General features: G+C 31.6%; 2 protein-coding genes across 2 annotated transcripts in view; one reads left to right on the top strand and one right to left on the bottom strand.

Moving 5' to 3' along the window:
• Positions 1-1,696: 1,696 nt before the first annotated feature.
• Positions 1,697-3,648, bottom strand: LOC124532635 (centrosomal protein 20). The gene is made up of 2 exons (XM_047107661.1): positions 3,403-3,648; positions 1,697-2,069 (listed from the first exon to the last, which is right to left on the bottom strand). Exons 1-2 carry the CDS (start codon positions 3,496-3,498, stop codon positions 1,731-1,733), a joined length of 435 nt encoding a protein of 144 aa, XP_046963617.1. The 5' UTR covers positions 3,499-3,648; the 3' UTR covers positions 1,697-1,730.
• An 11,342-nt stretch (positions 3,649-14,990) lies between these two features.
• LOC124532271 (acid sphingomyelinase-like phosphodiesterase 3a) overlaps positions 14,991-26,395 on the top strand; it is a 129,549-nt gene continuing 118,144 nt past the window's right edge. The window contains exon 1 of the mRNA XM_047107081.1: positions 14,991-15,125. The gene's annotated coding sequence lies outside the window, so the exon portion shown is untranslated. The remainder of the gene's footprint in view (positions 15,126-26,395) is intronic.

The raw sequence follows: 26,395 nt of genomic DNA, 5'->3' as shown, positions 1-26,395 counted from the left end.
AATTATTTTTTGATTATTTGAGATGGAGATACTGGCTGATTTACCTATTGGTAAATCAGTATCTCCTAGTAACCTATTGGTTAAGTAGGCTGGAGCCTAAGGCGGCAGATTTAGAAGGGCGGCAAATTTAGCCCAATTTTTTATGATCTCAGAGAAATAAAAAGTACTTATAATTATATGTATACACATTACGTCCGTAATCCGTATTCTCGTCACTACATAGCGGATTGGAAAAATAAACTAGTACTGACAGAAATATCACCTAGTTCATAATCATACTAATAAAAAAAAAAAGCTGATGTAATAATGACGATAGACACAAATCAAAAAGTTGCAATTTCAAAATCAATGTAGGTAATTAATTTGAATATCAAAAGTCGGTAGGGGCGGCAGAAATTGAATAGCCTACTAGCCTACTAGCGGAAAATTTGTAAATCCTCCTCTGGCTAGAGATCTAAGAAATTTAGAAACACCGTTAAATTAAAGATTCAGTGGTGCTTGTCAAAATGTATAATCTTAATTTAGGATTCGGATTTTCTAACCATCATACCATACATGTGTAATTTCAGTAATTTGGGATGACCAAAATAATATTATCGTTTTACAATGATGCTCCGATCTCTCTATCTTTTGTTAGAATGCCACGCTATCGTCGAATTGTTTTCTAATTACAGCTAAATCATATTTAAAATAAGAAATAGTGTTACATGCCAGTATTAAATGCTGTGCCATATAAAATAATATTAATTACAGTTTTACAAATGATTGATCAATTAATTACAATAATAATTGTATATAATAAAGTAAATTCAGTAGCCCCTGATATATTCATAATATGCAATAGTAATGTGATATAAATTATGATATGGAATCAAATGTCATAACACCGTATTGAAGGCTAAAGTTACTCTTGTAACAGTAGGTAATTAATTTGAATATCAAAAGTCAGTAGGGGCGGCAAAAATAGAATAGCTATTAGCGGCAAATTTGTAAATCCGCCACTGGTTAGAGATCTAAGAAATTTAGAAAAACCGGTAAATTAAAGACTCAGTGGTGCTTGTCAAAATATCGATGTATAATCTTCATTCAGGATTCGGATTTTCTAACCATCATACCATACATGTTAAGAACACGAACAAGGATAAAATCCATAAATAAATATTCCATTTGAAGAGTCGTGATTTATAATTCTATTTATATTGGAAGGATTTTAAAAAACAAAAACGGATACAAAAATTTAACTTTTGCAAAGTTATTTATTGTACAGTCTCAGATTGTTTCATGGATAAAAATAATATTTTTTTAAAGTCTGAGCCTTGTTATTCTTCAAACTAACATCCAAGTTATCTCGACTTTGATATTCTTGAATAAATCAAACGTTTTGTTGATACGAATCAAGAAAAATAAAGTCTCTGTTCTCGTAATATTCTTGTATCACGAGACTTACTTTGATCTTCAAATCATATTATTATGATATACATATATGACTTTATGATCAGTAGTTACATAGAAAATTAATTTCAGTTTAAAAATGTGAAACTTAATATTTCATCAGAGAACAAAGGAGGTTGAATAACACGTCTAACCTCAAAATAAAAAACTAAAGTATTCCAAGAATATTAATTTTAAGAATTTAAAAATAAGACAAAAAGCGATAGAAATGTCTAGATTAAAGTTTTAATTTTAACTTCCATAATTACATAATTTGTTGCGCGTTGGTTGCTGTTCCATTAGTGAGTGTCCTTTCTGATTCTATTAATTTTACGTTTAATTCTTTCCGTGTAAGCAGCGACGATGTTCGAGAGTAGAGGTAACGTTGATGACCTCTCGTCATCTTTAACACCGACCTCTGCACATAATTCCGCCCTAGTCCTCTTTACAGTCGGCATAGCTGCCTCTGATGTCATCACGGAGGCGGTGTAGAGGTACCCATTCCACTCCAAGTATTCCTTAACAAGCTCATTGACTAACAAAACTTCGTCGGTCGCCTTTGGTGCACCCAAACTTTTGAATCCAGGGTTTAATGACATTTGTCTCTGTTGGAGAATTTCTGTAACTTTTGCTCGCATCTGAAGACATAGAACGTGAATAGTTACGAAACTATTGATTAGTAAGGCGTGTTGCTTGCTTACATATTTTATAGATAATAAAAATTGTGAAATGAGCATTTTCTTTTACGGTATAGTTTTGCGTATGAGCACATGGGCCACCTGATGGTAAGTGGTCACCACCGTCCATAGACAATGGACCTTGTACCTGTATTACACTGGCTCACAAAATGGAACACAACAATAGTGAGTACTGCTGTTTGGTGGTATAATACCGCATGAGTGGGTGGCACCAACCTAGACGGGCTTACCCAAAGCTCTACCAACATTATAGCACCAAACATTCGTTGGTTCATATTGAGGAGATGAAATTATTCAATTATAGAAAAGTAAAGAGTAATTAATACGCTTCTTTACAGTCAACTGAATTTATTTTAATCGGGTGTAAATTCAAATTAATGAAGACGCTTTTATTTGATTCGATTCATGAAGATTCCATCAAACGATCTATTTGAAATATAGATTCAAGTACACCGACATATTATGCTGTTTTATTTAAGGATGGTTTGCGTTAAAAATAAGGCGCAGACAAGAGTTTATTGAATAAAAGCGAGGGAAATAAAACAATGTTAAATGAAACTCACTCTTACAATAGAAGAAATGTTTTAATTCGAAGGTAGAAAATTTTGATGTTAGCCTAATTGAATTAGCGAAGGTGCGCATTGCACTTTTCATCTATTTAAAATGAGATCTAAAAAATTAAGCTCTACATTCAATTAGGGCGTAACATCGAGCCGGAATTTTTAATTTCTTTGCAGGGAAATTTTTTACAGTATTCTGACATCAAACAGCGATGTTTAACGAAGAAAAAAATGAACTAGTAGCCATATCTTTGTTCATATTAAACATTTACGGCTGAGTGATTACACGTGAGATCTGGCCCAGTGGTTAGAATGCGTGCATCTTAACCGATGATTGCGGATTCAAACTCAGACAAGCACCACTCAATATTCATGTGTTTGATTCGCGTATAACTCACCCCGTGCTCAGTGGTGAAGGAAAACATCGTGAGGTAACCTGCATGTGTCTTATTTCATAAAATTTTTGCCACATGTGTATTCCACCAACCCAAACAGGAACAGCGTGGTGAAATATGTTTCAAATCTTCTCCTCAAAAGGAGAGGAGGCCTTAGCACAGTAGTGAGATATACAGGCTGTTCTTGTTGTTGTTGATTACACATGACGTCAAAATATTCGCATTAAATTATCACTAAACGTAAAACACTCAATTTTATCCAAAAAAGAAACAAAACACGTTACGCTTAAGCAAGAATTTGTTTAAAGATGTTAGTACCTCTGCTTGAAATTTATTCAGCTGACCGCTCTTCCTCAAAAGATTTTTTATTGCGTCCAAAAGCTCTTTTTCGGTAATTGTCTGATTATCGTTCATTTCGTTTGAAATTTAATTATTTCCAAACGAATTGTTATTTGTGTAACGATGTTAATTTGTTGTTATCCGATATTAAGTACTCGTTTTTTGTATTCGTTTCTTTTGATTAAAATAATAACGATAAATAATTTTTCATGTGATTCAGTATGATGAGATAACAATCAAATGTCAATGACCTTTCGTAACGGTATTGTCGGTTTGTTATTTTTATTTTATGCTGCCAGGGTTTTTAGTAAATATATACACGTATTTGCTTTATTCGAAATAAGTATTTAATTCGATAAATATATTTGAGTGATAAAATAAATTGCTTTTTTTTTAGTTTATAAATGCTAAGTAAAGTTTTTATGTTAATATTGAAATTAATTATTATAATATTATATTCGACGTATTAGTATATATATATCAGGTATCACTCATTTTTCCTTCCAAAAACATTACTGACATATTTGTATATAGATATATTATCTATTACATATAATAAAATTGAAGTGTCTGTTTGTAATATTAAAATAGCCTTTTATTACTTAATGCATATGTATGTATACACGGTACATATACCAAAAAAACATTTTTTTTAATTTTTGTCTGTCTGTCTGTTTGTTCCGGCTAATCTCTGGAAGGGGGGACCGATTTTGATGGAACTTTAACTGGCAGATAACTGATACAATAGGAAGTAACTTAGGCTACAATAATTTTAGTTTTAAATTCAAACGCGTACAAGGTCGCGGGCACAGCTAGCATTAAATGAAAATGAGCTTTTTTAAAAGACTATTTTTATTAATTCACTTTCATATAAAAACAATTCCAAAAAAAATATGTTTTAAGGAGATTAAAATAATGTAAGTTAATATGAATATGGCAAAATTTGTCATATTTGTATCCAAAATCCAAAAAGTATCACGACGGAAAAAACCTACTTAAGAGTAATTTCCATAATAGTGAAACATTTACTGTGTGTATAGGTGATGGACTTAAAATAGAATATTATCAATTAGTCCTAATAAGATCAATAAGAAAACTAAATTCATATACAATAACGCACTGTATGTAGATATACAACTTCTATTCAATATCAATTAATAAATTTTATTATTAACAATATAAAAAAGGAAATTTATCGAAAATAAAGCAGAAAAAGTATTATAAAAAATCTAATAATGCCTAAAAGCTCACGAACCTCAGACAATCTTGAACGTTGCCTTTAATTTTCTACGAATACTAGAATAAAAAAAAATGTCAAGTATCAAAAACCAATCATCTTTAAGTGATACGTCGAAGCAATCGGAGCTAAACCGAGGGACAATTTTATATGAGAGACACGAAACTATTCGTGTTATCGGTCTATCCGCCTAAATTGCCTTCACAGACGATATTTCAAAATCAAATTACTTCTACCGTGGCTCCGGATATGACTAACATTGTGTAGCTACCACGAACACAGAAATTATTCTCTTAAATTGTATTGGCCGATGTTATACATCGCATTTGATTGGAGCACTTTCTATCCCTTTGTTTCGAATGAAGTGACGTCAGAGATTTCGAACGGTGTGACGTCATTGTTCGATTTAAGAAGTTTTGCAGTCATCCTAAATGCGTTGAGTGTGCTGTGTCTAGTAACAAATTAATGTTCAAAATCAAAATAAACTTTATTCAAGTAGGCTTTTACAAGCACTTTTGAATCGTCATTTTACAATTAAGTGAAGCTACCACCGCACCGGTTCGGAAAGTAGATACTACCGAGAAGAACCGGCAAAAAAAGTCAGTATTTACTCTTTTTCAACATTTAAAAAATACAGAGTCATGTTAGTTAAATACAATTATTTAAATTAATATATCCTGCTTGGAAGTCAACAGGTATTATCTCCACGCTTTTTTATCATCTATAAAATCTTGTATCGAATAATATGCTTTTTTTACCAATGTATTTTTTACAAACGAATTTTTTACAAATTTGAATTTACGAAACGGCAAAGTTTAAAATGTCTGCGGATTTTTTTAAATATAAACGGATACCTTACGCCAAGAAGGATTTATTGACTTTGCGGAGTCGGTTGTTTTATATGCTAACGGTTCTTCGATAAGGCCTATCCTCCAAACCGGTCGTAACATGATTGTAAGAGCTTACTTGATGAATAAAATAACTGACTGTAAATACATTGCATTAATTTCTGTTCTTTTTTCGAAATATATTTCTTTTATCCTTTTGAAAAAATGAAGCGAGTGAATTTTATCACGTGCGCGCAGAATGACATGAAAACACTATGAAATTTCTTGAACAAAACCACAAATGATATGTCAAGTCGCTCGAAATAGACAACTTCACACCTTATCTCATTTTACAATGTTGGTTTGATAACAAATTTCAATTGTAAATAGTTAAATTTGAGAGTAAGCATTATAATAATAGTGAAACAAAAGAAATTTCCGGCTGCTCACTTTCACCTTCGGACATCTCGTCAAAATTCCACCACCTTGATGTCCGAAACTCCACAACAGCGCGATTTTTAAAACATTTTCTATCTCGCACAACATTTGAATAAAGAAGAATAGTCAATAAATAACACACATTATTTATAAACAATAAATTTAAAAACATAATGTAAATAGTTCATACTGATTATTATTTAATGGAACGTGATGGTTTCATGTCTCAAAAAAAAAAACAAGAATTCTTCGTACTTTTTCATCAGTATAAACATTTATATTTATTCTTGTTCTATTCGATAGGTAGGACGACTGGCCAGAATCATATATAAATTTCTAAATAGAGGTATTAAAAAGAAACAATACATAGTACTAGTTCGTGAAATAAACTATTAAATCATAAAAACTATATATAAAAACTTTTTAATATTAAAACGAGAAATAATATTTGTTCTTAGTATTATGAATTCGTGATATTGTGTTATATTGTTAGCAAAGTAACATTTTAATAATAAATATTATGAGTTGTAACTTTATATAACAGTTATTATTAATTTTTTACTTTTTATTATAATTGTATTTAAATATTTATTCCTTGCTGAGGTTTCCTATAAGTAATTGAAGGAGCACGCAACTTGTAAAACTTTAATGTTTAATATTAAGAACATATTTATATATTTTACCTTTTGTAGCGTTCATAAATAATTTCATATATTAATTATTAATTCATATGTTATCCGAAAACTTAAGCGCGTTTATGCCGCATTTCTAATATTCACTAAAATATTTCTAAGTGACTTAAATAAAAAAAATACTTTGAATATTCATCACACAGGAAAGTCCTCTGACAGGTCAGCTTAACAGATTTAAAATTTCACCTTAATTTTCTGGATTTTGCTTTTATATGATTAAAAAAAAAAGGTAATCAATTCGGCTAAATTTTTTTATTTCATTTATGACAGTATTTACGAAGTAATTTGGAAAGTTATTTTCTTGTTTGAGACATTTCTCGTTAAGTTTGATTTTAATTTGAAGAAAAATAACTTAGTTGGTTGTTTTTATCTATTATATGTATATTAATTTGTCTATGGTATATTTGGACGAGCAAATGTGTCACTTATTTGGTAACTTGGGTGTGAGTAATATTAACCATTTCTTACATCACCTATGCCTAGCCACTAACTTTGGGAACTAAGATGTCATGTCCTATTTGCCTGTAGTTGCACTTGGGGATAGGATATTTGTTGAGGTGGTACTTACCCAGACTTGCACAATGCACTACCACCGAATTCAAGTTTTCATTTGAAAAGGTTCAGGCTATTAGATATTGGAGATCAATTCTTCAGGATATTTTTAATAGAGTACTTTGCACATTATAAATTTAAACCAATAATATTATTTATAAGCTTATTAGATTCTTAGTCAATACGATACCATTTGTTAAAAAAAATTACAAATAAATAATTATTACTATTATTGTTTATTGTCAATTATTACTAAACAGTATCAGATAGAATAGAATCAGCGTTAATCATTAATAAAAGAAATTTAAAAAGTACATTGAAAATCATCTCTCATTAAAATGAGAGTAGGGTTAAATTTCTACAGATATGTTGTTAAAAAAGGAATATGACGAAATAAAACAATGATTCCACCAAAAAGGTTTTATTCGTTGATTTTAATAAAAAAATATTTGTAATAATTTAATCCTTTTTGATTAACATATTCGAATTTGGAATAAAAACTAAGAAAATGTAGTAAGCGACATTTATTTGTTACAGAATACTGGTATCGATCTGCTCTATACGTAAGTTAGAAATCAGACCGAAGCCCTTCACCGGGTTTGTATCTGAACAAAATAAAAGATAGTAGATTGAAACGTTCCAACCAGCAGTTCGCAGTGGCGATAAGAGTTCATCAAATGTCACAGCGCGTGTATCGAGCACCGCCATACAATAGTTTTCAAATGACCGCGATCTAAAATAAAATATTTAAAACGTATGTTTTTTTCTGTAAAATGAAACGTTAATTCCCGAAAGTAAAAGAATAAAAAAAAACAAAATCGGTTTTTTATTCTACCCACCCACGCTATGCTTCAAATTCTCGATAACTTTTTAAAGGTCTTCTAAGAAATTAAACTAAACAATGAAGTTTCACTAAAAAGTGTATATTTACGATCCGTTAAAAACGCTAAGGGAGCCTTTTTCAGCTAAGGTAGCCTCTTCAAATTTATTTTTATAATTCCAAGCAGGTGGTATATTTTAAGACTTTCAATAAGCAAGTGTAACAGTTCTATATTGATTTTTTGATTTTTTACAATTGAATCACTTCTAAAACTAGTTTTTCGCTTAATTTGGGCAACATGACAAAATCCTTGAAAACTTTTTAGTATTTCAATTAAAAATATCCTTATACTAAAAAAATTAAAATTAACAAACGCGGCCTATACTTAGTTCTAGTTATAAACCAAAAAAAATATCATGGAATCCATCCACTTTACCCGCGAGTTAACCCAAGACGGATGCACTCTTTTTGTAGTTCGTCTAACCGGTGACGTCACTTCCTACATCACATTACTCGGTTTTCATGTTACCATGTTTACATCGTAAATGTACATTATATATAAATGGTCATAAGTAAAGTCGAGCATTTGTTTTCTAATATTAAGTAAATAAGGTTCAAATCCTCCTTCGAAGCACATTAGTGCTGCAGTTTGTAACAAATGTTACGGGTGTTATCGTGCAAGCTACAACTGTCCCAGACTTTAGTCTTTATAGCTTTCGACTTGGAAGTAAATAACACATTACTATAAATCTTTATTGATATAATTCATTGACTCTAGTTCAATTCCTTTCAGTTAGTTTCCTTGGTGGTAGGGCTTTGTGCAAGCCCTTCTGGGTAGGTACCACCCACTCATGAATGCGGTTTCATCAATTTCAATTAGCATTATACATGTTTCAAATATAATGAGTATAAGCACGTGCGTGTCATTGACTAAATTAAAGTACAGCTAGCAGGTTAATCCACGTGTATTGTCACTGTCTTAAGGCTCGTAGTGTAAAGTCATACGGTCTATAGCCTAACTAAAAATCGTTTTAAACTCATATTTATTTGGTGGTAAAGCATTTTGCAAGCTCGCCTAGGTAGGAACCATCCACTCCTCACATATTCTACCGCCAAACAACAGTTCTCAGTATTGTTGTGTTCCAGTTTGAAGGGTGAGTGAGCCAGTGTAACTACAGGCACAAGGGACATAATATTTCAATTCCCAAGGTTAGTGGCGCGTTGACGATTTAAGGAATAGTTAATATTTCTTACAGCGTCATTGTCTATGGGTAATGGTGACCACTTATCACATGGTAGCCCATATGCTCGTCCGCCAACCTATACCATAAAAAAATCCTATTAAAATATTGGTGCTATTATTCGTTTAGGTGATGCCAACATTATCGCCAAATTTAAAGCTTTAATTTTTTTCACTATTGCATTAATAATCATGACAAATGTTCTTTTAATCAGTTTTATAGTGCTCCACCGACAACGGTGCCTGTTGGTCCAACATTGGACGGCAAAAGGCTGAAAAAACGTTCCACTCCCTCGTAGCGTATGGCCACATCTTGTATTGAGATTGCTTCAGCGCTGTTTGTTCAATTATCATGAAAGTTTGCATATATCTAACACTGTATCGTTCAATCGATTGCCATGGCAGTTTGTATTATAAACAAGGAGGTAACCATCTGTCTGGTTTTGATAGCGGGCTATGTAAACTTTATAAACAGAAAATATTAAAAAAAAAATAACGTGCAGTATCTGTGCTAAGTACGTCCAGACACATCTCTTGCTTTATAATATCGTAGATCAAGACTGTCTAAGATAAAGCTATGAATTTAGATTGTTCATTTCGTCAGAACTTCAGCGAATGCGAGGTCAGAGAATTAAGACGTCTGACTACAAAGCTAACATCGTTGTAATCACGAGCTGTGTTTACTTGGAATTAAAGAATTAGAAGATTCGTATAATTGGAGATTTGTTTAATTTTATTTCGTATTTTTTCTTCTAATAAAGGACTACTTAACTACAGTACGACACAACTCGGACGTAGCATCAGCAAAATTCGTAAAAACGATCACATCCAAATTAAGTACGCTATCCCAAATTATCAATATTTATTTATTATGTTAATATGATCTTTACAAAAACGTAATAGCTTGTAATATCATATGACCTAATATATCCGTCAATTTGACACGTCACTGACGCGAGAATCAATAGCGACGAATAGCGTCAAATGTCGCGATAGGGAGCTATTTCTATTGGTTTTGATGAATCGGCAGTAATCGGTTTTATTGTATTTAGCGATGCTACATCTAAGTTGTGTCGTACTGTACGTTACTACGTAAAACTATAGGTATCCGATTACTGGGCATAAACCTTGGAAATCAAAATCGAATTTTAATGTAAAGTTTCTATATGTTACGATTTAAAATTCAATTTTAATGATATTGTTTGTGAGCAAGTCCATCGCGAAACAATCTGAGTTTATTAAATTAGATCACTAAACTTTTAACGAAGATATTTTAAGATAAAATTACAAAGAGGCTTGGAATCTTTTATGTATTCAGGGACATATTGTAAAAATTATTATAACTAAATTCCTTTCATTATTTATATGTAGTTGTTAAATTGTTTTTATTAACGCCTCGACAAAAAGCTAAACCAGCTGTTGCCCCCTAATTACACGTACACTACTGAAGTAGTATGACGATACTCGTGTGTTAAGTGAAGCTGTCACCTACACCAAGACAAAAACTTGTTATTTTTAGTGATAAATTTTGAGATAAACCATCAAAGCAAAATTCTTAAATAGAATAGAACCATGGTAATAAAACGTCCCTGATTTCCAAACTCAATTGTATCTAAGAATATGATATACATAATTATATATTGCTACGACAAAGTCTCTCGTCCTTTAAAAGTGGTATGTGAAACATCACAATAAATGGTTATTGACATAAATAAATGAAAATTAATTAAGCTATTTAAAAACATAAATTTATTTTTATAACGATATAACATTTGCTCTCGAAACACTTGGAGTAGTGGTGGAAAAAGCTTCATCAAAGGTACACTTCGCCTCATTGCCTCCACTGGTGGTAAGGCTGGTTCGTTTTGCCCAGAGGATCAAAATTGAGATTCAACGGGGAAATGCTGCTAGCATTTTTGCCACCATTTCAATAGTCAAGATTTATACAACAAATATTATTAATTAATATTTGTATAATATATATTACCGTAAGATTACAACCATCGTAAGATTATAATCTATCTCGTCAGATTGCAAACTGTCGATATATTGTGAAGAGAAATATGATTGCAATTTAACGCATTATTTTTCGCTATATTTATATTTTTGCATTTAATGTTATTATTTCTTATGTAATAAATAAATTTTTACAATGAAGTACATAGGAGTAGATTCCATGAAGTTAACATATATTTTTACATCAAACGATTTGTCGTATCTGATACCGTGAAGGATATTCTATGCATTGGACAAATTACGTTCTTCGAGTGTGACCGATCCCAAGGATCGCGAGAGGTTTCCCGCAGACGTCCCATCGATCCGGACTTTATCAAATACCAGTGCTTTATCATGAGATAAATTGTAATTGGTTTTGTGAGATTAAATTAATAGATTAATTATCCTACTCACTCAATGGAAACACAATTCGAATTAAACAAGATTGTATTAAATAATTCTTTAAGCCTACAGAGGGGGTTTCTTGCTGGAACTGTTCAAAAATATTAGTAGCTTAGCGGTGAAGAAAGACGTCTTTAGAAAACATGCATGTTTCAGATACTGCTATATGTGTATCTAATGTATACTAATTCGCCTATACTTGGAACTTATTCCATCACGTCAAGAGTAGAGCTTTTGCCCAACGATGGGAAATTTGCTTTAACTTGGATTAAATAATATTGTACTACACCCGTGGGTACCATCCATATATACCTACCGTGTTTTGTATTATACACAACTCTTTTTTTTTTACATAGTATAAAACAAAGTCGCTTTGTTCTCATCTGTCCCTATTTATGCTAGGATTAAAAAAAATTAGCTACGGATTTTGTTGCGATTTTAATGGATAAATTGATTCGATAGGAAGGTTTTTGTATACAATACATGAACAATATAGTAAATAAACACTTATACACACTTATACAATAAACAGTAAATAAACAAGTTTCTAATGTGATGTCGTAAATAATCAAATTCTGTAGTATATTTTGTATCAGTATATTCCGTGCGAAGCCAGGGTGGGTCGCTAGCATTATCATAATCCTATATTTAAATAAATATCAGTCTGGTGTGTCCGAAGGTTAATGCGTTCAAACTAATGAACAAGTTCTTCACCTTTGAAGTATTAGTATTTTTATATACGTAGTTGAAATTTCGCCTGCAGCTAGAATGACTAAGATGTTCAAAGAATTCAATTCAGACGAACGAAATGTAAAATATTCCGGAGCAACAATTCTCTCGTCTCCGATATTTTTATAAGATTTTATTTAACTTCATTTGCATGATTTTTTTTTATAAAATATGAAGGCAGACGAGCGAATTGAACGCCTGTTAGTAAGTCAGGACTGCCCAAAGCCCAATAACGTTGGCGCTGGCGTATTGGCGCGCTAAGAAATTTTAATCATTATTTATGTAACCACCAACGTTGGGTACAAATATGTTATGTTTCTTGTGCTCATAGTTACACCGGCTACGTTAACAGACTAACTTTTGGCCAGTAAGATAGTTGATGAGAGGAAAGTACCCTCTTTGAGGAGCAAGCACAAGGTATTACTGTTGGTGAGAAAGCTGATTAACTTCACTTTTACAGTTTTTTCTTAAAGTATTTTATTTTGTTCACAGATATTTACAAATGTTGGTATTATAATATTATGGAAGGACATTTTATAAAGATTGTTCGGGCACTGATATCGAGAAATAGAATAACTTTGTATGAAAGTGTATAAATAGGAGATGGGGAAGTACTTGGTGGTAAGAATTTATTAGATGTTTTACTGCCAAATAGCAGTACTCAGTATTGTTGTTTTCAAATTAAAGGGTGACTACTGGTAAAAGGGACAATATATTTTACACCCCAAGGCTGGTAGCGCATTGGCAATGAAAGGAATAGTTAAGATTACTTTCAGCGCCAATTTCTGTGGTTGGTGGTACCACTTACCATCAGGTCAACCCCTTTTTTATTTTCATCCATTTGCTCTGGTGGTCCATTCGCTCGGCCTCTTACCTATAAAACCGTATTTTAACATTGGCTGTCCCTCATTGTAACGTAGTTTTATAATATAATAGCAGATTTACAGCTTATAACTTACTATATGTTATTGGTTAACAACGCCTTTCTTTAGATAAATGGCGCTGGTTAAGTTTTGCGTTAACCAATCATGGGGAAATTCAGACAAAAGATAGCGATTTTTCTATAAAAAATCTCAGTAGTAGGCTGGAGCAATATTACAGATCTGTTTACACAAGATCTGTTTCAAAATTCAGATAATTTGATAAAACTCATTTAAATTTATTAACTTCAGTCAAATAAACATATGAGGACCAGCGACATTATTAAATTTTCCTCTCTTTTATATCATTCAGTCCGCGTGACAAATAATTAAATTAGTACTTTTATAATCGTTGAAGGTCTGTTACTGGCAGTCAGCATAACTTTTAGAAATTAAAATGTAAGTTTTTTTTTCATGTTCATATTGAAAGCAATTTACATATTGCTTACACAATACAATTAAATAAATACAATTTACACTTGCTTTTATGTGAAATAATAACATAATTATTAAGTAAAGCAAGTACACAAATGAACACTCCCTCTCTGCTTAAGCTCTCCTCTTGAAAAAGAGGTTTGATGGTCAGTCACTGGAACAGCCATTCTAGATTGGTATAGTTAGATGCATATGTCAAATTACATTGTTCATTTAATTTGCCGCACGCAGGTTTCCTCACGGTATTTTCCTTCACAAATGAGCACGAAAACCAAAATATTTGGACCTGTATATGCACTTAAGGCTTACTGTACTTTGTATGGGCTTAGAAAATTGAAACGTGGTGTTGCTCGGGACGTGGTTTATTGGCGACTGTATTAAACATATAATTTAAATCTATTAAATGCTTACACACTCTAACGCATACATCTCACATTCATACGACAATGCTAGTGGCGCAAAAACAGGACCTCATTTGACGATATTTCGATTGACATGAACTTTTATTATCACGATTATCTCAGTTCATAAGAGATATTATGTTATAATTATATGATCGTAAAATAAATCATAGTTACGTAGTTACCATTCCGAAGAGGTATTCTTGTAACAGCTAATCGTATTGTTCAAACTTGGCACGGTAACTGCGAGCTACTTAGACACGGTGTATCACTTTGAATGAAGAAATATCAAAGATAATCTTCTTGGCAAGATATAACGCCAAATAATCCTGGATTTCAAATTTCGAATTCAAAAGTCCCGTGCTAAAGAAACGTTCCTTAATCGAGTTTAAATATGACTTTTTATTAATTTGTGTTGTATGGAACTAAATGTTTACAGAGTTTTGTTTTTTTTTTGTTTGCAATTTATAGGTTACATATATTATTCATACTATACTTGTATTTAGTGTTATATTAGCATTTATCGATAATATAGATTATTGTTTGTAATATTATATATATTATGTACCAATAGATTTCATCAAAATTCGTTAATGCTGGTAACAAACTCAAATAGATTGAAAATTAAATTTGGGAAGTTTCAAAACATAAGATTGCGCCAAGAACTTCTTAATTCATTCTTAATCGTTATTTATATCCTGAAATGCTTTTAAGAGATTAAAATTAAACACAATTCGCGTAAATATCTTAGGAATAGGTCTTCGCCATCGCTATATTTTCTGACTGTATTCGATTTTCAAATTTGAATTGTTGGCGTCTGGTTCGAACGTAGTGTCGTGTCAGTTAGCCAGTCTTGCTCCGGCCGTCAAGTAAGACGGTTGTTACGACTCCATATTCTTGACGGGTATCCTGTGACAGTGAAATGCGCGTGTGCCATAATTACGTGATCACATTCTCCGTGAGGACATAATATGAGTGAATGATTTCGTATCGTATTATTTCGGAATTTTTCAGGTAAGTTACTTATAAAGTTCGACGATAAAACGATTATCCGAGTTTTAACTTTTTTTTTTGTTTTGATACGTACTCTTAATACGTTGCCAGGTTTCAACTTTTGTTGAAATACGTTTAAGTTGAATAGTTTTGGGTAGAAACATTTGAAGTATAGTTGAAATGTGTTTGCTTTTAAAATATTAAGTGATTGGACAGACTGGTGATATACGTCGCAGTTTAAAAAAAAACGGGGCTTAAAAACTTACTGGCTTTTTATAAAAAAAAAGATGTTCTATTTTCAAAAATCCTGTTCGAAACCTATTTATTAATTATTGAACCTTTGAAGACATAGTATTAAGACAATGATATCAATAAATACTGAATTATTATGTCGTTTATAGTCATATTCAATGGAATCAATGGGAAGGGTGTTTGTTTGATACACGTACTACTCAACTGATCATCATAAAATTAGACTATATCTTTTTATATACCCGCAGTGAGCAACAGATACATAACTTTTTATATTGTAAATGAATTACATAATAAACAAGCATGTACTTACCATATATTTTTTGTAAGATTGTTTTTATGTATGTATTATAATTTATGTATTCTTAATATATCAAAATCAAAATATATTTTTGTCAATATTTGAATATAAATTTTACAGATCTTTTTTAAAAGTAATCTCAATATTGGTTCAGAATGTTGATTCTATCGAGAAGAACCGGCACAAAGTTAGTAGTTACTCTTTTCCAACATGTAAATATATTATGTAGGCTTCGTAAAAAAAATTAAATAAAATATGTATTTATATGTGAGTTGACAAAGAGTTTCTGCAACACAATGGCAGTATATAAGGTTTAATAAATACTTTTGTTTCGTTTGTTTTTTATATAAAAGTTATTTATCATCGTACCAGTATGATATACAACTTTTGTTGAATCAATGTGTAGTTTTTTTATTATAGTTAAAACTCTAAACGTAACAGGATTTTCGCGTTGCAAAACTCGAATAACAGAGATTAATGTTTATTGAACTGTAACAAAAGTTTGACCAAAAAAATCGAAATAAATTCCTGTGATAAATAAAGTCCTGTACGGTCAGCAACAAAATACCTGTTATGATTGGATTGGGAAATAAGGGATGTAAGTCATCCTCGTCGTTTGAATGTGAACGCTTGAAGGTTATTCCACGTCGCTGCTCTACACTATATTTTACCATCACTGACGAACATGATGAATTATGAAACTAATTTATTTGAAATTGAAAAGAAATATTTATTAACATAAGAATTAATAACATAAGAATTAATAACATAAAATATATACAAGTATGAACTAAAACTAGTTGCTGTATAAATCTTGACCGCGTGGAATGGTGGCTAGAATGCTAGCAGCATTTCCTCGTTGAATCGCAATTCCGATCCTCTGGGCAAAAAACGAACCAGCCCTCCTGTCACCAGTGGAGGCAATGAGGCGAGGTGTTATACTTTTGATGAAGCTTTTTGCACCACTACTCCAAGGGCCAAGCGTTTCGACTTTTTGAAAATAAATTCATTTTTTTTTTACTTTTTGAAACTAAATAAATTGATAAAAACTAAGATAAGAAAACAAAAGTTTTAATAATAAGTTTTGTAAACGGTGCCTTTTAATGGTAAAGTAAAAATTGGAAAATATATAGAGACATTCAAATAAATATAAATAATATTTATTACTCTAAAATAACAGATGTTGACTCTAATTGAATTTGTCCATAAAACTTGGGACACAAACTTCGCTGGTTCCGTATAATTTTCGATAAATAGTACTTGAGTAGGGTCACCAAAAACAAACATAAATGTTTACCTATAAAAATATAAAAGAGACATCGATGATGGGATGTCATCTCAGTCATATAGTCTCAGCACATATTATAGTACACAACTGTGTGCGAAAATAAATGAGTTCTTTCCAATACTTGAATCCCAAAGTTCAATGGGATGGCAATCCGACAGGATCGGATTAATTGTATATGTATTTTTTTTGGGTTCGTATTCATCATCATCCAATTGAAACTACATATGTATGGTTGATGATGATTTGTGCTAAGAGTTTGTACGTAGATTTACAATATGTGGCATTCAATTTATAGTGAAATCAAAAAAAAATCGTCGTCGAGCTTTACGCTCATTCCTGGAATTAGTAACAATATAATATTGGAATAATGATAAGCCTTGAGTAGTAAGCCTTGTTTATCTAGTGGCTAGACAAACAGGTATGGAAAAAAAGTCAGGTTATTCTTTCAAGCTTCATTAGCCATTTAGATGTTTATATTAGACACATATCTGCTTTGAAAAGCAAGCTGTTTACCTCGCGCTCGAAATGAATTAAGATTTGGCAGTTTCTGTATTTGTGTATTCAAGTAGGCTTTTACAAGCCATTTTGAATCGTCATTTAACAATTAAGTGTAGCTATCACCGGTTCGGAAAGTAGATTCTACGGAGAAGAACCGGCAATAAACTTAGTGATTACCAAAATAAAAAAATACAGTATAAAATATTCTATCGAATAATATGCCTTTTTTTACCAACGTATTTTTTACAAACGATTTGAACTTATGAAACAGAGAAGTTTAAAATTTCGAAACTTGTATTCTATAGTTTTGCAAAGTTGACGAGCTAATGTTTGTCAGAGTGAAATTTTAATATATCACAATAATTAGATCAATATCATCCCTAAATATGTTCTTGCCAACATAAAAAGATAGTTATCTTCCCATTCAATGTAATCGTTCGTACAAGGAACCCTGTTCGCAAAAATTGCCAAACCCGCTTCGTTTCCTTATACGTAATTTCGAATGAGTTTCCTTAAATCCGAACAATTCACAGCGCTAAGCAATTACGTCAGCGAAGCTATACAAGAAAAAAAAATATTTGCAAAATATTGTCTAAAAGTTAATTTCAGCGTTCTGATTCAATTATTTCTCTTTGTTTATATAATTTAATACTAAAATTGACATAAATACATAATATAGCTTGGTCGTTCCATATTCAAAAATTACAAATATTTTATTTTATTAAATAGTAATACTTAGAAATTTGGTTAGCTATGTGCTAGCTCATTTAGGTAGGATTAATTTTTCATAGCAATCGTACTGGGTTTTTAAATTCATAATAGTTTGAAGTATTATATTAATAATATTTTGATTTTTCTTTGGTATAGTTTGGCGGACGTGCATATAGGGCACCTGATGGTAAGTGGTCACCATCACCCATAGACAATGACGCTGTAAGTAATATTACTATTTCTTCCTTCAATGTGCCACCAACCTTGGGAACTAACATGTGATGTCCCTTGTGCCTGTATTATATGACTATATTTTGTGACTGGCTCACTCACCCTTCAAACCGAAACACAACAATACATAGTACTGTTATTTGGCGGTAGAATAACTGATGAATGGTTGGTACCTACCCAGACGGACGCAAACAAAGCCCTACCACCAACTAAATTTGAAGGTATAGTTGATGTTAAGTGTTATATCGTCAATACATATAGACATTGTCGCTGTGGAAAATATTGATCATTCCTTATATAATTGTTTACAATTTCGGTAAATTTGAGAACTAAGTAATTATGTTTCTTAAGGCTGTAGTAACACAGGCTCGTTCACCCTTCAAATCGGAACCAAACTGTTCTACTGTTTAGCAGTAGAAAATAAGGTGGAATTTGTATCAAACCAGACGTTCTGAGCATTAGATATGCATGTTTACGATATTATGGTATTCCATTTATTTTCAAACTACACTAGACAGATTTGACAGCCTTCAATTGCTTGTTAAAATAGTCTTTGAATTAAGTAAACCAGCTTTAGACCATACAGAGATTTGATATTGATTTAGAATATCAAGCTTTGTTAATTTTGAGTGAATGATTGACTTATAGTAGTGATGTTTAATTTATCTAAACATGTAATAAAATTGGAGTGTCTGTTTGTAATATAAAGCCTTGCAACCCGCTGAGTTTCTTTCGCCGGTTCTTCTCAGGTCAGGGTATTTTCTTTTCCGAACCGGTGGTACTGTTTCAATTGACCATCAATAAGAAAGTGTAATACCTCTATATTGAAAAAAGCAATTTGAGTTTGAGAAGTCAGCCAGATGTTCCTAGTGCCTTATTGGATCACCAACCTTTTAAATCGGAATATAATAATATTAATTATTGGTGTTTAGTAGAATATATGATGGATGTCTAAATAAGTGAACAATATACAAGCTGTATAATTTTTGGTTTTCTCAATTTATAAATCAAGGCTTAACATATTTGAAGTTTCCTTTATAATGTTTGAATTAATGGCATATTTGATATCTGTATTTTTTGTTTCCAAACAAAATCGCAAACAAAATTTTAGCTTTATTGATGACTGTACAAATATTAATTGAAACTTACAACGAATCCTTCATATATAATGTCATGTGTGTATACGGTCGTATACACGATGCTTTTTCCTTTTCTATCAAATGTCAAATTACTGATGTCAGAAAGAGAAAAATCGATGTGTCACTGTTCTATTAGACTGCTATATTTATCTTACTTCTTACTAATATTATAAATGTGAAAGTTTAGATGGATAGATGTTTGTTATCCAATCGCGCCAAAATTGCTGTACAAATGTGTAAAACCTCCACACAGGAGAAAAAATACGTAATGGTAATATTAGCTATTGTAAAGATTCTTCTCTATCTCTATGGTAAACGACTAATAATCATTAGAAGTCTTCTTGCGTTTCTAAGAAAGAAGATTCTTTCCAAAAGATAGTCCAAAATTGTATTTCCAAGTCTAAAGTCCACAAACGAAGTTGCCGGCGCGGATTGTATTTGAAAAAGAAATCTAAACTAAGAGAAGCTAGTGAACTGTTTTCTTTGTGATACTTTGTTGCCAACTCTGCGTGGGAAACTTCACTAAACTTATTCTATTTTATTACATAATGACAAAACATACATCAATTTATTACGTTGTATATTTTTTATGATTGATGAAAAGTAAACTACTGGATGTGTGCGTTAATTAACATTGTAAAATGCGAATTTGCATGTACGAACTTACTTCAATAAAGTACCTGTATTTCGACTACTTTGAATTGAAACAGTACTAGAAATAATTATAGAATTAAAAAATAAGGCATTATTTACTTTTCATTCATAATAAACTTATATAACTATACTACTACTTATATAAGTTACATTATACTATACTACTATACTTATGAATAGGCTAAAGGTTAGGAGAAAGTAAAGACAAACATGATATTAATTTTGTCTTATTATTTATTTACCTTCAGTTTATACTTTCTTATTTTATTGATGGTTTAATGGCAAGGGCTTATGAGGAGAGTTTAGGATTCTTGTATGTAATACTCTATTATTATTAGGTTCATTATACCCGAAACCACTGACTTTTTAACACGATTTTGTATGATATATCTTCAAAAATCGCACTTAAAAGTTATAAAGAATAGATTTGTCAAAAGAAAATATTCATTTATTTACAATACAAAACTGTGTACATATTATTATGAGACATGGTTGTCTCAATTCGATACTACACCACGTTTAATGATATTATTTAAAACAGTCTCTTCGTGACATAGATATATTCTAGATGGCCTTGTGAGTTCATTGAGATATATACATTAATTATTTTTGTATTAATTAACTTAAAGATGTTATGAGGATCATTACAAAGACACAACTATTTCCATATCAATGATATAACTTTGACGTTACTCCGTCCGATTATGTATAGCTTTCGTGATTAAAACATCTAACCCATTATAATAATTGTCTTGAATTGAGGGGAAAAAACATTGGTAGTTAACTAAGGCCTTTTCAAATCAACCCCAAAGAGGGTATAACATAAAGCACTAATTTTTCATCAATAAAAACGCTGGAGCAAAATATATACTATAAGTATAAGCCTATCCACCCTAGCGATTCAATTTGATTCTTCCCTTCAGGTTTTTTTTATTATGTTATAGGTTGGTGTACGAGCATATCGGTCACCTGATGGTAAGTGGTCACCATCACCCATAAACAATGAAGATGTAAGAAATATTAATCATTCCTTACATCATTCACCAACCTTGGGAACTAAGATGTTCATGTGAATGAGATGGGAACTAGCCTGTAGTAACACTGACTCACTCACCCTTCAAACCAAAACACAACAATATTAGTACTGTTGTTTGGCGGTAGGATATTTCATAAGTGGGTGGTACCTAACCCAGGGGGGCTTGCACAAAGCCCTACCCAGGTAGAGCTATTTTGTAATAATAAACTCGAAAATTATTTCAGGATTCAATCGCAAAATATCACATTGATCCACGATATTGACTAATCTAATGATTACAATATTAAAAGCTTAGATTATGTATACTTAAGTCAAAGAATCCAGCAAGTTTTCATTAATGGAATAAAGTCTACTGGATCTACGCTAAAAATGGGTGTTCCACAAGGTTCAATTTTGGGTTCCTTTCTATTCCTAGTATATATAAATGACCTTCCTTTCTTTGTTAAAGGTATTTGTGATATAGTATTGTTTGCTGACGATACTTCACTGATTTTTAAGGTTGACAGGAAAAAAACTGACTATGACGATGTGAACGGTGCCTTATCACGGATACAAGATTGGTTTAATGTAAATAATTTGGTTTTGAATACTCAAAAAACAAAATGTGTAGTTTTTACCCTACCCAATGTTAGGAAGCAAAATTATAATATATCTTTAAGCGGTGGCCCGCTTGATGTAGCCGATACTACCGTGTTCTTGGGAATAGAATTGGATTTCAGACTTCAGTGGAGTCCCCATTTGTCGTCCCTAACAGGGAGACTCAGCTCCGCAGCATACGCGGTTAGAAAAGTTAGACAACTAACTGATATTGATACCGCTCGTTTAGTTTATTTTGGTTATTTTCACAGTATTATGTCATATGGCATATTACTTTGGGGTAACGCTGCAGACATTTAATCTGTCTTTATTTTACAAAAGAGAGCAATTCGGTTTATTTATAATCTTGGAGCTAGAGACTCTCTTCGGGATGTTTTTAACAGAGTAGGAATACTCACTGTTGCGTCGCAATATATTTACAACAATATCATGTATATTCACAGTAACATTGATAACTTTGATAAAATCAGTGATAATAATTGTATATGCACTAGAAGTAAGGATAAGCTTATAACGCCAAGTTTCCGACTCCGCAAAGTCAATAAATCTTTCTTGGGGCAAGGTATACCTGTTGACTTCCAGGCAGGATATATTAATTTAATAATTGTATTAACAAAAATTAACTAACATGACTGTATTTTTTTAAATGTTGAAAAAGAGTAACTACTGAGTTTCTTGCCGGTTCTTCTCGGTAGAATCTACTTTCCGAACCGGTGATAGCTTCACTTAATTGTTAAATAACGATTCAAAAGTGCTTGTAAAAGCCCACTTGAATAAAGTATACTTTGATTTTGATTTTTGATTTATATATCTGAATAGAGTGTTGCACAACAATAAAACTAAAATAGATAATCTAACTTTTTTATCTCGGTGTTCTTGACAGCTACGCTTGACGCTTGCCAAACATCATACCTACTTCTGTATAGAACACAACTTAGATGTGGCATCGATAAATTCAATAAAATCGATTACTGTCGATTTACACAATCAATAGAAATAGCTCCCTATCGCGCTATTCGACGCTATTCGTAGCTATAGATTCTCGCGTCAGTTCAACCCGAGAAACCAAGCGCATGTAAATAGATGTGACAAATTGACGAATATATTGTCATATGATATTACAAGTTATTACGTTTGTGTAAAGATCATATTCACATAAGAAATAAATATTGATAATTCGGGATAGCGTACTTAATTCGGATGCGATACTTTTAACCAATTTTGCCGATGATACCGATGAGCTCACTATGAATAAGGTCGTGAAAAGACAAAAAGTAATATGCGGCATTCACTATAAATGTGTCATTCAAAGCATACGAGTGCCAAAATCACTACATATTATAAAGCAAAGCCCCCAGTCTATATGTTATCAATAAACTCCAAAACTACAGAACAGATTTTCATGGGATTTTCACTAATGGCTAGCGATTCAAGAGAAAGGTTTTAGTATATAATTTAAGGTTTTTATTCGTAAGTTGAAATATAAGGACAAGATATTTCATAAGTAATAAATAACAACAACAACAGCCTGTAAATTCTCACTGCTGGGCTAAAGGCCTCCTCTCCCTTTGAGGTTTGGAACATATTCCACCACGCTGTTCCAATGCGGGTTGGTGGAATACACATGTGGCAGAATTTCTATGAAATTTGTCACATGCAGGTTTCCTCACGATGTTTTCCTTCACCGCTGGGCACGAGATGAATTATAAAGACAAATTAAGCACATGAATCAGTGGTGCTTGCCTGGATTTGAACCCGCAATCATCGGTTAAGATGCACGCGTTCTAACCACTGGGCCATCTCGACTCGTAATAAATAAAATAAAAAAGGTTAAAAATATAAAAACTTCTTATGTCTCCCTGAAGCCGGGACATGCCGCTAGTAATATAGTAGGTCGGTTCTGAACATTTCACGAATGGGATACGAGGTGCTTACAGAATAGCGCTGCTCATATCAATAGGCACTTGATTTATACTTGACTGTAAGCAGAGGGACATACGTGCGCATTGTACTGTAATTTGTTATGGTGTACACGAGTATTGATATCGTAAAAGTTTTCCGATATTTTGTATAGCACACTGTCGCGTAGTACCGGTTTTGTTCTTTGTATTTTATATGTATTGATTGTCAAATTAAAAAAAAATGACTATTAATAAATATAACAAACAAACACGTACTTTTATTTATATCGAAGAATCATCTATATTATAAATGTGAAAGTAACTATCTGTCTGTCTGTTTGTCGCTATTTCACGAACAAACCACGGAACCGAATTTGATGAAATTTGGTATAAAGCAAACTTGAACTCCAAATAAGGACATAGGCTACTTATTTTGCCTAACACGTGACTACCAATCTCTAAAACGTAACTACTGGTACTATAATATATGTAGCGCCCAATACTCATACTCATTTAGATTATATTTTAAATATTCTGACTTTCAGTTATTAGCTTGAATCATCTTTTGATGACCTCCGTGGTCGAGTAGTGTATACACCGGTTTTCATGGGTACGCCACTCCGAGGTCCCGGGTGCGATCCCGGCCGAGTCGATGTAGATTATCATTAGTTTTCTACGTCATCTTGGTTACGTCTGATTTTCCATAACACAAGTGCTTTAGCTACTTACATTGGGATTAGAGTAATGTATGTGATGTACCTTTTGGTGTAATTAATAAAAATATATATTAAATAAATAATTTCATAGATTACATTAATTTTAGTTCATATTTGTTACATACCATTGATCAAAATAGTTACACTCGTCCGTTTATTTGTGACAAAGTTCTAAATACTACGGTTCCTCATCTCGCTCACTATGCATAAGTTTTTGTTGTTTAGTAACTCAATTAGGAAGGCCTTAGAGCTATATAATACTGTTTGGTGTTGCACCCGAGCTTTACCGATTGCAGCCGAAGTTAAACTTGTGCAGTAAGAACAGAAGTCGCGCAGTTTACCCTCAACCGTCGAGGCGAGAGGACGTGTTGGATTTTCATAGTTTTTCTCTTACGCGACTGTGATTGTGAAATGAACGAGTGTATTTATTCCGTGAAGAGATTTTCGAATAAATAATTTTAAGTGAATGTTTGATTTCAATAAACAAATTTGTGGTTTTATTCAGGTTAGTAATAATTGTTATTATGTAGTTTGATTTTTTTTGGTTTATTACATTGATTACTTGTATATATTAAGTATACTTATAAAAAATAATTTTATTTTTTTATAATGTTACCTGCATTATATTGATACCCATTTGATAAATCATTAACAATTATAATTTATTGAGGGATTAAGAATAACATTTTTGTTACAAATATGTACTTTTCATAATTGTATTGTTGAATAAAAGGTCATTTTGATAATGGAATAAATAGTTTTTGTTTTGTTACTATAACTTCGAAACTTTTTCTTTTGTCATTTATTTCGAAGTCGTTTCTACTTAGCACTACTATAAAGAAAATATAATTATAAAACACTTATACTACGTTATAATACTACGTTTATTTTCCGTTACAAATGTATCTTAAAATAAAATATTCCTAAGCCTTGTGTTATTAATATATTGTCATTTATGACAGTATTTTTTATTTTATTTTTAAAGCCGATATTGTGTGTAGGATTTCAGAGTTATCTTGTTTATAAAATTCAATTTATTCTGTTTTGTATGTATATTTTGGGACAATAACTTTGGAATGAATTAAGTGTCATTGCCCTTTTATAAATACCAAATATATATACGATAATTTTAAATGTTCACGTTTTATATTTATACTTTATTATGTTATGGAATTTTGGAGGAATATTTCGTTACTGTATTATATCTTTTTTCGCGATTGTTCAATGCATTTCAATGATTTCAGAGTCATTGACCTCTTTTTAAAATAAAATACCATGATATTTGGTATTCAAGTATTGATATAAATAAGATTGATTCAATATAACAGTTGTGAACTGAAAGAGGAAGCTTACAGGTTTGATTATAATATTGGTCAAGTAGAAACTTAGCAGATTCTTGAACGTACTTATGAACTTTCTTTTATGTCATATATTTTTGTTTATCATTGTAGAGTAAAAATAATTTAAAATAATAAGAACTTGATTGTTCTCTCATTCTCTTAGTCAGTGAGATTTCGATTAGAAGGAAGCATGAATCATAGCAGTTATTTTCCTTTGGTACTACTAGTTCTTTTATCTTTCCTTTGTTCATGTTTTATTTCTATGTATAATTTTAAATAATAAGATTAATAAATGTTCTTTTAAATAAATATTCAATTATGTTTTAACACGATGAAGTTAAAGGTTTCTCTGTTTTTTATATTTCTTTTAGGTAAGATTGTCAAACAGACGACTTGATGGTTAGTAATTACCCATTATCATCCCTATACATTGGCGCTGTAAGAGTTATCAACTATTCCTTTTCAATGTGCCTGTTATAAGACGTTATGTACTGTATGCCTGTAGTTAATGAGTCACTCAATACTAAGTAATAAGTATTGTTGGTAATAAGGTGTTATAAATGCCATTAACCCCGAATAATGGTGCCCTGTTCTGTTGTCATGGAAAAACATAAATAAAATTTTAAC

This window comes from Vanessa cardui, chromosome 9, assembly GCF_905220365.1.
Source record: "Vanessa cardui chromosome 9, ilVanCard2.1, whole genome shotgun sequence".
NCBI lineage: Eukaryota > Metazoa > Arthropoda > Insecta > Lepidoptera > Nymphalidae > Vanessa > Vanessa cardui.
The sequence above is the reverse complement of the archived record's forward strand: the minus strand, read 5'-3'. Positions and strand labels throughout refer to the sequence as shown.

What these genes read in the sequence shown, in the direction of transcription:
- LOC124532635 (XM_047107661.1), bottom strand. Translation starts at nt 3,498, where the DNA reads ATGAACGATAATCAGACAATTACCGAAAAAGAGCTTTTGGACGCAATA. An exon ending in TGAATAAATTTCAAGCAGAG is followed by an intron (nt 2,070 to 3,402) that starts GTACTAACATCT and finishes CTATGTCTTCAG; the next exon opens with ATGCGAGCAAAAGTTACAGA.